This window comes from Chenopodium quinoa, unplaced genomic scaffold, assembly GCF_001683475.1.
Source record: "Chenopodium quinoa cultivar QQ74 unplaced genomic scaffold, ASM168347v1, whole genome shotgun sequence".
NCBI lineage: Eukaryota > Viridiplantae > Streptophyta > Magnoliopsida > Caryophyllales > Amaranthaceae > Chenopodium > Chenopodium quinoa.
The window spans coordinates 207,687-223,042 of NW_018745523.1; the positions used below are offsets into that span (position 1 = coordinate 207,687).

At 38.7% G+C, this 15,356-nt stretch overlaps 3 protein-coding genes across 3 annotated transcripts; 2 read left to right on the forward strand and 1 right to left on the reverse strand.

Annotated features, from left to right (window-relative positions):
* Positions 1-5,134, forward strand: LOC110715513. The gene is made up of 5 exons (XM_021894092.1): positions 1-1,385; positions 3,209-3,261; positions 3,608-3,774; positions 3,854-4,002; positions 4,449-5,134. Exons 1-5 carry the CDS (start codon positions 545-547, stop codon positions 4,835-4,837), a joined length of 1,599 nt encoding a protein of 532 aa, XP_021749784.1. The 5' UTR covers positions 1-544; the 3' UTR covers positions 4,838-5,134.
* Positions 5,135-12,599: 7,465 nt separating this feature from the next.
* Positions 12,600-13,749, forward strand: LOC110715520. The gene is made up of 2 exons (XM_021894100.1): positions 12,600-12,962; positions 13,051-13,749. Exons 1-2 carry the CDS (start codon positions 12,710-12,712, stop codon positions 13,665-13,667), a joined length of 870 nt encoding a protein of 289 aa, XP_021749792.1. The 5' UTR covers positions 12,600-12,709; the 3' UTR covers positions 13,668-13,749.
* An 84-nt stretch (positions 13,750-13,833) lies between these two features.
* Positions 13,834-14,826, reverse strand: LOC110715522. Its single transcript, XM_021894102.1, has 3 exons — positions 14,606-14,826; positions 14,110-14,526; positions 13,834-14,025 (listed from the first exon to the last, which is right to left on the reverse strand). Exons 1-3 carry the CDS (start codon positions 14,618-14,620, stop codon positions 13,885-13,887), a joined length of 573 nt encoding a protein of 190 aa, XP_021749794.1. The 5' UTR covers positions 14,621-14,826; the 3' UTR covers positions 13,834-13,884.
* Positions 14,827-15,356: the final 530 nt, after the last annotated feature.

Here is a 15,356-nt window from a genome sequence, read left to right on the forward strand (position 1 = left end):
ATGCATAGAAAGATTTACAATTGGCATAGGGGTAGACTAACATTATTAAAGTCAAAATTGATTAAGTAAGGTATTGTTGAATCACATTTAATAGGCCAAACTATCTCGATAATTATCGCCAAATTAAACAAGCCAGATTGCCCCAACCTCAGCCACCCCTTTATTTTCTTTATTCTTACTTATTTTTTTGTGTGAAGAGCCCCAAATTTTTTTTAATTTTTTAATTTTTTAAGTGTTGACTCACTTTAGTACTTTACTAATACGAGTAATTAACTAATTTCTTTTTTCAAAAGAATTCCTGCTCGAAGCTTAGGTGGCACCGCACCAAAAAAAGATTCAAATTCTCGCCCGTTACAGAGAACCCCCACACTTTTCCCTCTTCATACACACGATTCCGCAAACCTAGGGTTTCATACTCTACATTCAAACTCCAATCAATTTCATAAATCCCAATTAATTTTTTCGAATTTCTTTCATAACCCATCAAAATTCTCAGCATAATCTACTAAACCCACCAATTTCCCCAGTTTTTTCTTGCTCAAAAATGGGTACAACAAATCCCTTAAACCCTCAAAACCCCACTTCCCCCTTCTCACAGTTCTCAGCAGAATCTTACCACCCCATGTTACAAGAATCAATACAGCTTTTCTTATCTCAAATTCAATCTGGAATTTCTGATTTTTCCCATTTTAATTTGATGTTTTCCCGCTTAATTCATACAATGCCTTCCCCACCCATTGAGATTGTTTGGTTTTACTCAGCTGTAAATTTTCATACCCACAAAAAATTAATTGCCCAGAAAAATTTAGTTTCCCAGGATGATAATTTGGGCAGAATTTTAGCTATTAAGGAGCTTTTTCAGTCATTAGTTGCTTGTTCAGGTCCATGTAGTAGTAGTCTCCAGAAAGTTGCTGTTTTAGCTCCATTAATTTTCGAGCTGTATAATTTGGTTCTTGATTTGAAAGTAAATGCTAGGTTTAGCTTAGATAAAGCTATCACTGTAGAGATTGGTTGTTTGGTTGAGCGTTTAGTGAGTTATATTAGCTTGTGTTGTTGTGAAGGGGTGGACGATCATGATGACACGATCGCTTTTTCGCCATGTTTTGTGGATTTGGTTAAGGTTTGGACTGTTCAAAGGCGGGAGATTGGTTTCGAGTTCAAGGATGATTTTAAGATGTTTTTTCCAATGATCAGCGATGAGGCTCGAAATGGACTTTTGGTTGGTAGTAGGGTTGGTGCTTTAGCTGGGATTGTCATGTGTCAGACCTTTTTGCTTAGTCTGTGCTTGAAGTTTGGGTTGGAAGATCCACAGGAGAAGCTTAAGGAAGATGTCCTAAATTTGGCTGCTAATAGCATTATCGGATATAGAAGTTGTTACTTCTTTGGTAAGATTTCCTTACTGCTTGTTGTAGAGAAAATTTCACTTGCTATGAATGTGCTATAATTACATAGTTTATGATTTTATGAGGCCTTAAATGAATGTTTTGTTCGTGTATTACTGATTTATATATAGTGGATTGTCTTGGTTGATGTAATATAATAAGATTTTGCTGTCATTTGCTTTTGGTGTATTTCTCATGTCATGTTAAGTATGAGACTAATGACTAAAGTTTGTAGCATAGAGTTGCCCATATAGATATCTGGCTGATCTTTTCCTAGAGACAAGTGTTTTTCGGTAAGGTTGAATTATTTATTTTGGTGAACTTGCTCTCTTGTTGCTATGAAGCTATGGTATACTTTGGCCTTGTTTGGTAAAGAGTTTTTTGGAAAACTTTTAGCTTATTGATCACTATTAGAGTTTTGACCATTTAAAAAGCTAATTTGGGTGTTTGGTAAATAGCTTATTAAAAGAGTTTTTTGGTCCAAAAAGCTCTTTTTGAAAAAGCTCATTTTAAGAGTTTTTTTGCAAATAGCTTATTGAAAAATTAGCTTTTTGGGTATTTAATACACCGAAACAGCTAATAATAAACATCTATTTACCAAACACTTTTACATAATCAGCTATTTACAACTAGCTAGTCAAATAAGCTAATATAACCAGCTAGTCAAACCAGTTAATACAGTCAGCTATATCAATCAGCTAAAAGCTAAGTACCAAACAGGGCCTATGTTTACGGTGCCAAAATAGATGCATGCACCAAATGTAAATCTTGCTTGCTGGAATAAAAAATAAACATGTATGTTTGAATTACCTATGTGACAATGGTGTAACCTATAACAATAATTAGACTGCGTAAATGCTCATAGAGCTCTATGTTAATGACCTATATAAAAGAATTGAAAATGTCTCTCTCCCTTGCGATGTTTTAAGGAATGGTGAGTGTTCTTATCTTTGGCAAGTAAATTTTGCTGCTTAGATACAAGTCCAGAAGTTGCATAGATTTACGTTGTTTTCCTGAAACTGATAGAAAACTGACATCCTACGAGGAAGCCTTATGGAAACTAATCACTTAGCCCTGTTGGCCCTTAATAGGGACCTATTGTTCATTCAGTTCATAAGAATTCATGTTAGTAAGAGTCCTCTTTACTATTAGTACCTTTCTCCTCTCTCTCTCTTCCCACTCTTTGCTTGTGTGTGTTCACTCTAGTTATACCACCCCTTTGACTTTCTAGCCATTTTATAAGATAGGTCAGACTAGTTCTACTTTACCACCTCTCTTTAGTACTTCCCTTTTTTTCTTACAAATGTATGGTTTCTGAAAAACTTTCTACATTCACAATAGCTTCAAGTTATTTCATCAAACCAAATGTACTTAGGGCCCCGTTCGGTTTGATGTAAAATGTTTCCATGGAAAATGATTTTCCCATTTTTCTTTGTTTGGTTTGTAAAGGGGTGGAAAACAATTTTCCCAATGGTGGGATATTGCATCCTTAATGATGGAAAACATTTTTTTTTACAAAACAAGGGAAGCCACATTTTCCTCCCTTCTCCTTACCTCCTTTTTACCTTCTTCTCATCTATCCTCATATTCCCACTCCTATTTTATTTTTCTTTTACTTTTATTGTATGCAACCAAACAAAGGAAAACTAATTTGCAATTGTGCTTTTCTTTGAAAATATATATTCCATAAAAATTATTTATCATTGAAATATTTTACATCAAACCAAGCGGGGTCTAGATACAAAATATCTTTTCATCTCACCAGTTGAGATGTACTAGATGCAAAATAAAATCTGAATATTATTAAATTTGTGGATCTTTGACAGATACCCTTCTCAAGATGCTGTTGGAGTTCAGTTTGCCTGTTACCTCCCTACTGGTGAGTATATCTTTGCTGCATTTTGGAGATAATTAATTCCATTACCCTGCTGATGTTGTATGGTCAACATTATGTGTGAAGGTGATGCATTTCACTTAGCCTTGTGTCGCAATATGTGGAATTTGTCATTAGTTGTAGTCAGCCATTAGCCTTTTTACACTGTACAGTTAGAGGAGTTCCTTGCGGAATGGATACTTGAATTGTAGACAACGCCCTCTTTGTTGGACCTTTGTGCTGTTTAAATGGTCGGAACGCATAAATGGGTAACTTATCCTTTTCCTTTAAGAGAATTTACAATCTGTTAATGATATAAACATTTAGCTGTGGTTGGTATTGGTGTCTGCAGACCGTGGTTGATGAAGTACTGCTGCGAGAAGCCCTATTTGATGCAATCATCTTGGTAGATTACCCATTCTTTAATCCAGGATGTGGAATTCGTCTTTGTAGCCATCACTTAAACAGCCTTGCTTCAACATGGTTATTTGTTGCAGACAAGGCTATGAAGTTTGTTTGGTATGAGAGATGCTAGATCCTATGATTGGAAGCTGTTATTTTGTTATCTCTACTATATGTAATTAGATTCTGGCTGCAGGCATAAAGGTGACCAAACTAAAGTCATCTCATATATGAAAGCTTTCTCAAAATCTCTCATACACTCTCAGTTATTGAAGTGGGTCTCAACACAAATTGTTATGGCAGAGGATGCAAACAAAAATATTTCAACTCCAGCAGCTTTTATGGGTGAGTGATTCCAGCATTTGGCCGTCCTAATTGTATTTTCTTCCCTTTGTTATTTGCCGTAAGGGTTAAGTACTTCTTCTCTTCGATCTTCTGCTACTGTGATGATAGTGTTGAACTTGTTATTAAGGCCATCATGCTCTTTGCAAATATTTTGAAACATATTTATTGCGAGTGCTGGCTTTTTAGCCATTCTGAATTTTTTATTAGATAGCTTGTTAATTCTTTACGTAGTAGCTAGTACTCCCTCCGTCCCAAAATTTAGACAGGAAATAATAGGTAGGTCAAGAGTTTACTTAAAAAAGGTGTAATATTGATTATGGGGACATCTCAAATTGGAAGATGTTAATAGTGGTACAGGAGTGGCTTAAATAGAGCTATAAGTATACATGCTGCTCTTGAATATGCGAATATGCAATTATTTAATTTTGGACTTTTTCTTGTTTCAGAATGGCTTGTACAACTTACTAGCCAAACTTCAAAGGGCTTCTTCAATGAGGAGTTCTCAATGCTTCTTGAAAAAGCTATGAATTACATATCTGAGATGAAAACTGCACTTCCATACTTGGCTCTAGATGGTAATTACAATTTCTGCATTGACCAAAAAGTTAGAGAAAATGGAGGTGCTGATGAGGATTTTGAGATGATCGATACTGCAGAGGGTGCTAAAACTGGCTGCAATACCACCTTAACAGCCAATGACGAATGCAGAAAGCGTAAAGGGGAAAAGGATGAAGGCGGCATACGAGTGAAACTTCTTAAATACCAAATGCATGACAGTCCAATCAAGAGTTTCTCACCTTTCCAAAATGAAGTTGGTTTGATTAGAAGGAGCTAGCCAGATAATTTTCTAATGCCTAATGACGAAGCAGAAATTTTGTTCCAACAATCAGACTGTTATGATTGTTGATTGTGTAATCCCGGCTGCTTGCAGGTGCAGTCTTGTAGCGTAGAAGAGTCAGGAATCTGCCAGAGGCAGGAAAAATTGTATCGGGCAAAAATTATATCAGCCTATAACCGTAATTCTCTAAGACACTCTAATGTGTACTGGTTATTGAGTTATGTCATTGTAAGCACAATGTGTACTGTAAATTTATCTATCTTATTGATGCTAAAACAAATACAATACTCACAATCTAAGTCTTTTTCCTGACATTGGCTCACATATTTTGCAAAATAGACTACACATTTTTTTTAAGAGTTGCGTTGAGACTTTATACAACACAATAGTAAACCTGCTTTAATTAAATTTTTGACATTCATTCCTCAGATTTACTAATTCAAAATTAAAGAGCTTGAAAATATGATAAAAGAACATGCATGAACATATAATTAAAAGATTATGCATGTACATGAAAAAGAACATTAATTGGAATTACATAAATAATCTTAAGTGTAACAACAACCACAATTTTATTATTAGTTTCGCGAAATCCCTTAATACATGATTAATAACGAAATCAAAGGAACTTTCAAACAATACAACTCATATTATATAACAATCAACTTGGTTAAACTCGATACATCTCAGAGCTTCTAATTAGTACATAGAGTATCAAAATCAGTTTTAACAGTCTTGGAATTATCCAAAGCCCTCTTCTTAGAAAGCTCCCAATTACAACGACATCTTGATGCATTCGGCAACTGAAACCGGCATAGAGGACAAGTATCATGACTGCAATCCTTTACCCATCGATCAATACAAGTCTTGTGGAACATATGATGGCATGATACTAGTCTTACAACTCGATTAATTGCACAATAATCTGGCTCCTCTTCTTGTCGCGCCACTTCTTTATCATCATCATTGGATCTCTTCCTCTTCTTCCCCATGTTTTTAACCCCTTCGAGACAAATTGCACACGTAAAACCCTCACCCTCCGTAGGCAAAGCTCCTTCTTTAACCACCTCCATTGCGCGCTGTGGTTGAGGTTGTTGCTTCTGGCAATCAACCGCTCTTTGTTTCGTGACATACAATGTCTCTCAATATTGTTCACAATTTCATACACGGCACCAGTCCCGTACAATTCCGAGCTCGCAACCCTACGTCGAAGACTCGAAACCTTCTCGTACATGTCTTGTAGCACTTCATTAGGGTTAGGGTGAAACACTTCGGATGTAAGATATTTCGATAATTCACTTTTGCACGCTTCACAATCTACGGGATTATAATTCCCTCGTAACTCATTCTTAGTTTTGACGTACGGAGACGACTTTGTTTCATCTTGTTGTTCGTCACACTTAATCTTACGCTCCCACTCTTCGTATCGTACGAAAATCTCCATATCTTTACAATTTTTTGGCTTTCGTGTTGTTGCTTGATGATGCTCACATCCGATCACTACGTTGTTTACTCGGACCTTCCCCATTGATAGCACAATCAAAGTATTTTCACTCTAAAAATACTTGCCTATAATTTTGTAATTCTTGTTAACAACAAATTTAGAAAAAAGAAATTAACCTAACTACATTACATTATATATAGAAATGAGAGTTCATGATTCCTTAGCTTGAGGATTAAGCTACACGGTAATTAAGTCGGTAATTGCAATTTTTGTAGATTTTTTGATTTTTGAATTTTATTGATGTAAACTTTCCTAAACATGAGAGCTATATAACGGTTAAGATAAAAGAGGGTATTTGGGATTTTTGGGAGAGTATTTCAAATGTGTTTGGACTTTTGAGTTTCGGCCCAATCTAATTATGTCTATGTATCCATTAAAAAAGAGGGTATTTGCGTCACATAATTTGCACTTTGTATTACACTTCAATTGATAGGCCCAAATCTTAACAAAGAAAACACTGTATTTTTCACAAAATAAAAATGGGGGAATATGGAGTAATATTTAGTTAAAAGATGTTAATTGCTAGCTTGTTATAGTTTATTCAGCAACTTTTCTGTGTGGCTTGTCACACCGTGTGGTAAGGGTTACTTGTACGAGTTACTTATTTAGAGGTTACTTGTACGTGTTACTTACTCAGGGTAATTTGTATGGCTTACTTATACGAGTTATTTATTCAGGGGTTACATGTATGGGTTATTTACTCAGAGGTTACTTATTCAGGGGTTACTTGTAGGGGTTACTTACTCAGTCGATTAACGCGTTTTCTGTGTGAGAGTAACCCTTGAATTAGTAACCCCTAACCAAACGAGTAACCCTTGAACAAGTAACCCCAAAATAAATAACACCTATAGGTAATCCCTGATCAAACGTAACTTCCTACAAGTAACCCCGGCCACACGGTGTGGCCAGCCACATATAAAAATTTGTGTAGTTTATTATCCTCATGCTTAATGATATTCAGAATGATAATATCAACAATAGTTAAGCCAATCTACTAATATGGCACGATTCTATCTTAAGGTTCAATTTTCTATACTAGATGTGTTATATATCAGTTTGAATTTCTACACAAATTTTCACATGATTATTGAGTTTTGAGCGCATAAAATTGGTAATTATTATCATAAATTTGGTTGTACGGCTTATATCGTATAATTGGCCATCATATAATCATATATACTCATTTGCATGATATGTGTAAAAAAAAATTAGTATTTAATAAACAATTGTTTTTTACAAAACGTCTAACCAAAAAGCAGAATAACATTATAGCCAAAACGCAAAGAATAAAACTAAGGTCAATCTATTACCATATGAGACGAAATTTCACAATTTTAGTGACTAAAGAACTTTTTTTTTTTTATTTTATTTTTTTATTTTTTTAATAAAATAGGGAGGGGTGATTTCATCAAATAATAATATCATCCGACACTTACAATCATCCCTTAAGAGATCTAAATTCTCAATACAAGAATTAAACACCCATAAACTAGTAACTAAAGAACTTAAATTTAAATAACATAACTAATTCCTTAAATCTAGCATCTAATAATTCTACCTCTTACTCAATGGCTTCGCCAAAATCTTAATAAATTCCTATGCTAGTATTTTCCCTAAATCTCTTGAAAAAAATTGTTTTGGTTGTAATCGCGCGTTAATCAATAAGTGTACGATAATCTTCGTTTATAAATCTGAATTTAATGTGTGCAAGGTTTTTTCTTAGACAGTGTTAATGTCGCGAGCTCTTTCCGTACTTGTACCTCTACTTTATCATAAAAAAATTAATTACACTCAAATTTTTCTATAAGACTTTCATTTCTTGTCTATCCTATATGTCTCAAATTCTCATACATTCAACTCGCAAATACAACCACCCAAAATTAGTCATTTAACTAATTTAATACATATATTCGTAATTGTTATTTTTATTTTTTACAGGTTCAATAAATTGAGAACTTGAACCGGGACCTGTTATAACAGGTTCTCAATTTTACTACCCGCAACCGAAACCTCTTGTTCAAATTATGATTTTGAACCCGTAGTTCCTAACCGATAGATATTATATTTATGATAATATTTGTCGCAGATTAGGATAGATTTTGTGTATATTTTGTATTCTTATTATACTGATATACTTGTTGTACCACACAAACAAATAACAGCCTAACAATGCAAGTTTTGGTTACGATTTAGGGTACCTTGATTATTTGCTCACCCCTAATTATATTTACTAATCTAAAATTAAAGAACATGAAGATATCATAAAAGAACATGCATTTATATGAAAAAAGAACATAAATCGAGATTGCACAATAATCTTAAGTGTAGCAACAACCACAATTTGAATAGTTTCGCGAAATCCCTTATACATGATTAATAACGAAATCAATGAAAGTTCCAAACGATCCAAGTCATATTGTTTAACAATAGACTTGGTTTAACCTGATACCTCTTATAGCTTCTAAGGGTTTATCATATTTATCAAACTCGGTTTGAACAGCCTTAGAATTATCTAAAGCCATCTTCGTACCAAGATCACAATCACAACGACATCTTGGTTTCGGCAACTTATCCCGGCAAAGAGGACAAGTACCATGACCACGATCCTTTACCCATCGATGAATACAAGCAATATGGAACATATGTTCACATGACACTAGTCTAACAACTTGATTAGGTTCATCTTCTTGTCGCGCCACTTCTTTAACTTCTTCGAGACAAATAGCACATGTAAAACCCTCATCTGTTGGCAATTCCCCTTCCTTAACCACCTCCACAGCGTGTGATAATTCCTCCTGCCGGTATTCAACCCAAGTGATCACCCCCTCGTACTCTACGTTACGTGACGTAGTACAATGTATCTCATAGTTGTTTACAATTGCATATTTGGCAAAAATATTGTACACATCTTTCGAGTTAGCAACCCTACGTCTAAGACTCGAAACCTTCTCGTACATGTCTTGTAACACTTCATCGGGGTTAGGGTGAAACATGTACGATGTAAGAAAATTCAATAATTCACTTTTACACGCTTCACAGTCTATGGGATCATACTCCCCTTTAAACAGTACAAGACAATCTTTACTTTGAACATAAGGAGACGTTGTTTCATCATCTCTTGTTCATCACAATATTTCCTACGTTCCCACTCTTCGTATTGTACGTAAATCTTCATATCTTTATGCTTTTTCGGCTTTCGTTTTGTTGCTCGACGACGATGCTCGCAATCGATCAAGACGGGTGTTTCTCTTAACCTCCCCATTGATAGCACAATCAAAGTGTTTTCACTCTAAAAACCTTGCCTTTAATTTTGTAATTTTTGTTAGCAACAAAATTAGAATAATTGAATAAGCCTAACTGCGTTACATTATATGTAGAAATCAGCTCATGATTCCTTAGCTTGAGGCTCAAGCTACACGGTAATTTAAGTCGGTAATTGCTAAATTTTTTTTTATTTTTAAATTTTCATTGAAGAAAAGTTTCCTAACTTGAAACAATTTACTACGTAATTCTTTCTATAGTTAAGAAAGGGGGTATTTTATTTTTTGGGGTTTTTAGGAGGTACTAGGAATTTGTTAAAGACTTCTGAGTTTGGGCCCAATTTAATTCTTTCTGTAAATCCGTTAAAAAAGAGGGTATTTGCGTCATTGGTGCACCTTAAAATCTGCATCATATAATATGCATTACACTTCAATTGATAGGCCCAAATCTTAACAAAGGAAATATATTGTATTTTTCACAAAATTTGTCCTACAAATTTGTAAATCTCTTTTGTCTTGAAAGAAAATAACGTTTGCTCCATTTTCTTTTACTAAGTTCATTAACTTCGTTGGAAATAATCGTTGAAAGAAAAACATAGTCGTCATGTACAGTCTTATTAGATTCATCTAAGCATATTCTTTTAAAATATCAACTTTTTATAGTTTTTACAAATATTTCTTTTTAACAAGTCCAACACTTTGACCGTGTACGCTATTATTTGGTGATGTTGACTTATAGTAGACAATTAACGATATTAATGACTTACCAAAGTTGCTTTTTGACAACTATAATGGCCGGTAAGGTGTCACTTTTCATAAAAATAGAAAGAGTACTAGACCATGAAAAAACAAGGGACTTGTTATTCATCGCCCGCAAATCTCTACATAAAGCCCACATTTTATAATTTTTTGACAAATTTGCCCTTTTTATAATTTTAACCGAAGATAAATTTTTCGCACTAAAAAAATGTGGAGCAGCACCGGATCGCCGAGGATCACCGGAGAATCGCCGTCGTCATCGGAAAACGAGGTTCGTAACGCATCGTAAGGACGAAATGGTGGCTGGCGCCTAGCCAAAAGGCCATGCCGTGGTTGTGGCGCCTAGCCAGGACGCCGCCACCGTGGTAACGGCGCCTGGTGGAGAAGCCTCGACAATAGTAGTGGCGCGTGGCCAGGACGCCGCAGCCACGGCCAAGGCGCCTGGCCAGGACGCCGCCACCATGGCGGCGGCGTCCTGACCAGGCGCCCCGGCCGTGGCTCCGGCGTCCTGGCCAGGCGCCACTAGGGGAATATATTTTTTTTTTTATTTATTTTTTTTATTTTTTAATTTAATCCCTTTTTTTTTTTTTTTTTGTTTGTTTTTGTTAATTTAATCTAAATGTAATTATATTTATACGTTATATGTTATTGTTACAGGATTATGGTGGAGACGGAAATGATTACAGTGGGATTTTTGTACATGATGGCCTGTTCGAAGATGCTCAACAAGCGATTGATTGGGCAAAACAGGTTGCAATTAGATCAGGCTTTTGTTTAGTAGTAGCAACTCATAAATCTCAACGGGATGGTAGAATGGATCGCATTTTGAGATGCGACCGTTATCGCAAAAGAGAAGAACGAGATTTCAGTAAAGCGATTCGGTTTGACTCAAAGCGGAAAGGTTGTGGGTGTCAGTTCCGAGTTAAGGTTCGACAACATCAAAGGCGTGACGGTTGGGAAGTGAAGGATTACGGCAAATGGGGATATCACAACCATGAGCTGATAGCATACAAAGTGGGGCATCGGCAGTTAAGCGGCCTAAGTCCAGCTGCGAAACTAGTTGTAAAAGAAATGAGTGATGCTCAAGTGAAGCCCGCTAAAATATTAGCGTCTGTGTTAGAGAAATTCCCCGAAGACCAGCCAAACCGAAGACACATCTACAACGTCAGACAGAAATTGAGGTTTGAACGGTCAGAGGGAAGGAACCCTATACAGCAGCTTCTGCACCAGGCACAAGCACGTGGTTACCTTTACTGGTTTGAATCTGACGAAGACACATCGGAGGTAACTCATTTGTTCCTTGTCCATCCTGATTGTGCTGATATGATTTCGTCTTGGCCATCTGTGATTTTGATCGATTCAACGTACAAGACAAACAAGTACAAGTTCCCACTGGTTGAGATGGTTGGGATGGCTCCAACGAACCAGAACTTTCTGATTGGTTATGCAGTCATGAAGGATGAGACGGCTGCGAGTTACCGTTGGGTGTTGGAAAAGTTGAGAAACTACATCGGCCCAAATGTACAGCCATCGGCCATCGTAAGTGATTGTGAGGGAGGTCTTTTTGCCCCTATAGCGGAGCTGTTTCCGGAGTCGAGCCATTTACTGTGCACATGGCACATCAACAACTGCGTGAAAGTCAAAGCCTACAATCTTTTCAACAAGAATTTAGTAACAGCAGAGACATTGGTAAATGGTAAGTGGCGGAAGATCATGCAAGCTACCACAGAGGCAGAGTACGATCGAGCCTTGGAAAACTTCAAGGATGCGTACAAGTGGTGCCCGCCAATCGTAGACTATGTGATGCATCAGTGGGTACCTCAGAGGGAAAAGTTTGTCAAATATTGGACGAACCAAGTTCTTCATTTTGGGAACACTACGACATGCAGAGTCGAGAGCGCTCATAGAGCTTTGAAGGACTGGATTGATTCTTCCACGGCTGCTCTGGATACACTGTTCGAGAGAATAAACAAGGCTATTGATACTCAGAGGAACGGCATCAAGAACTATCTCGAGGACTCCAGACGACGACATGGCATGTTGTATGGCCATTTCATATTTAAGATTCTCCACGGTCGTGTGTCACACCACTGTTTGGGGTTGATTCTGAGCGAGTATACCAGGATGAGGGAGTTGGGCGATGAAGTGGCTATTCGGTGCGGATGTGCTATATCAATGACTCATGGATTACCTTGTGCATGCACCATTCACCGCGTAATTACGCAAGAGAGGGCGTCGTTACATGTCGATCAGGTTCATCCATTCTGGCGGACGCTCGTTATCGGAGAGCATGCTGTTCCGCATACGGTTCACCGTGAACAGGAGGAGTTGGAGCAGTTTCAGTTGATGTTTGACCAAGTGTCCTCCAGTCACCCTTCGATCATTCGTAGTGCTACACACATACTTCATGACATGTTCAATACATCGTGTTTGGATACCGAGGAACCGGAAGGGGTCGAGCGACCTAGGGGTCGACAACCACGGCGGAACAAGAGTGCGTTTGAGTACATTCGCGGTCGTGGCCGTGGCCGTGGCCGTGGTCGTACATCCTCATCAAGTGGCAGCCAATCATCGTCGTCGGTGAATATGCCCGGCACCGGTAAGACATTCGACTTCAATTTCTTTTGTTGACTGTTTGATTAGTTTACTGTTGACTTGTTTATTGTGTTTATTGATGTGTGTAACAGGGAGAATGGACATTGAACATTTTCCATATAAGGACAGGATCCCTAATATCATGATGCCATTCTTGGACGGGTGGAATGATGTCATTGCAGATGGTAACTGCGGATTTCGGGTTGTGGCGGATGTGTTTCAAATGGGTGAAGACAACTACGGTTTAGTGCGGCAGTTGATGTACAGTGAAATCGCATCAAACCGAGATGTGTATGGCCATGTGTACGGCGAGGACTTGGATAGGTCTCTGCAGCGTATCCGGTGGGGAGGGGGACCTTGCGGTCAAAATCATTGGTTCGATGCACCACTTGATCTCTTTGCCGTTGCAAACATCTACAAGTGTGCAGTCATGCATTTCGGCCTTGGTTTACATAGTCGAGCCTATTATCCATGTACAACGGTTCTGCCCTGGTGTTCGCGCGAGACCGTCACCAGACCGGTAAGGGACGTTGCTATTGGATTTCTTGGGCCGTCATACAGACATTTTATCCGATTAGACATGTCACCCGATTTTCCGGTCCCACATATCATACCGAAGTGGTATGAAATTCGTAGAGCAAGCGTGGAGGGTTGGGATGCTTTGTACCATGCTCGCGTGCAACAGTGGAACAATTTAATTGCCATGTAGTTTTTGTTGATGTACACCTACCTTTTACTATGAGGCCTTGTATTGTCAATACTATGTCATTTCTATGTGTTCATTTTTAAAAGATAATGTTTCATTTTAAAAACTAACAACAATAATTTCAAATATTACAAACTAAAAAGATAATATTGAATTTTAAAAACTAAGAACAATAATTTCAAATATTACAAACTAAAAAGATAATGTCTAATTTCAAATATCAGTAATCCCTCTGTGACGCCCACTGCCACTGCTCAAGGGTCCGTTCCAGATCGTCAATAACAGCTCTGCCTGATGCACTCGTCATGCAGTCCCTTTCCTCAAAAAGTCGGTGTCCCAACTGCATAATCTTGCCCATCCACTACACAAAACAAAAAACATGAAACGACGTATTATACATATATATATTAAAATAAGAGAACAACAAATAAAAGATGAGACGTACCGCATAAGAGGCAGTGGCAGGTGGCACATCGTCATCATCTGCGTCGTCGATGTCTTTGATCAACCTCGGGTGCGAGTGCCGGATGTACCATTCCATGTAGTGCTGGTCACACATGGCAGTCACCCCACTTGGCGGCCGCTGCAGCTCCGCCGTCCATAGGCGGGCAACCATCGGAAACTGCTCCCACATGGATATCATGTTTGACGGCCATTGGACGACGTACTCCTTCGACGACGCAGATCGTACCGCCTTACTGGGCCATGCCGGTGGAGGTGGGACAACTTGGACAAATCCAAGCTGGCGAAGACAGCGCTGCGGCATGTACGCCTCTACGATCTCGCGATACTGAATCAGTCCAGTGTAGAGGGTCCTGGGTACCCTATTACTAGGGTTCTGGCCGAAAGGCATCCAGTTCACCTGCACATTATTTAAAATCAGTAACAGTCATAAAATAAAGCATCAGATTGTAAAAGTAGAAATAATTTAATCACTGTACCTCTAAGGGGGACATCCTGTCAAGCGATAACCGTATGGAGCGCAGGCGGTCAACGGACTTCTTCTCGACACGCGGACTCCACGCACAGGCACGTGGCTGGCCATCACCAATGGGAACCGGGTCGCGGTGTGGTCGAAACGCAGGAAAATACTCGTATATCCAGGTCTGTAACAACGTCAGACATCCAGTGATACCTGCTGCATCAGCCCGGCTCGAGAATCCTAACTGGCGATACAGATACGCCAGCGTAGCCGACCCCCAAGAAAACTGGCCTACTCTGTCGGCTCACACGCGTCAACTATGTCGCGTGGCCTGAGCTTGTTCCCGCTCTTATCCGGAAACAAGGTACACCCGAGAAGAAGAAAAACATATGCAGCCAGCTGTGTGTCCTGCGTCCTACGTGCCGTAGGGTGCAAACATCGCTGCAAGACGGCTGCGATCTTAACGCCGCTGTGATCCCACACACCAAGTGCCGATGTGTACAGCGCAGCCCTATCCACCGCCAACAGCTCCGCTAGTAAATCTGCCTGATCCGCATCAGTGACGACAGATGCTCGGTTTCCCTCCACGGGAATCCCAAGGATGGCCTCGACGTCATGCAACATGATCGTCATCTCACCGAACGGAAGGTGGAACGAGTTCGTATCCGGCTGCCATCGCTCAACGAAAGCCGTGATCAGCGTCCAGTCAATCCTGTCGTGCATGGTGGCAGGAAGGTGACTCACTCTAGTGGCCCTCAATCGCCCGACCA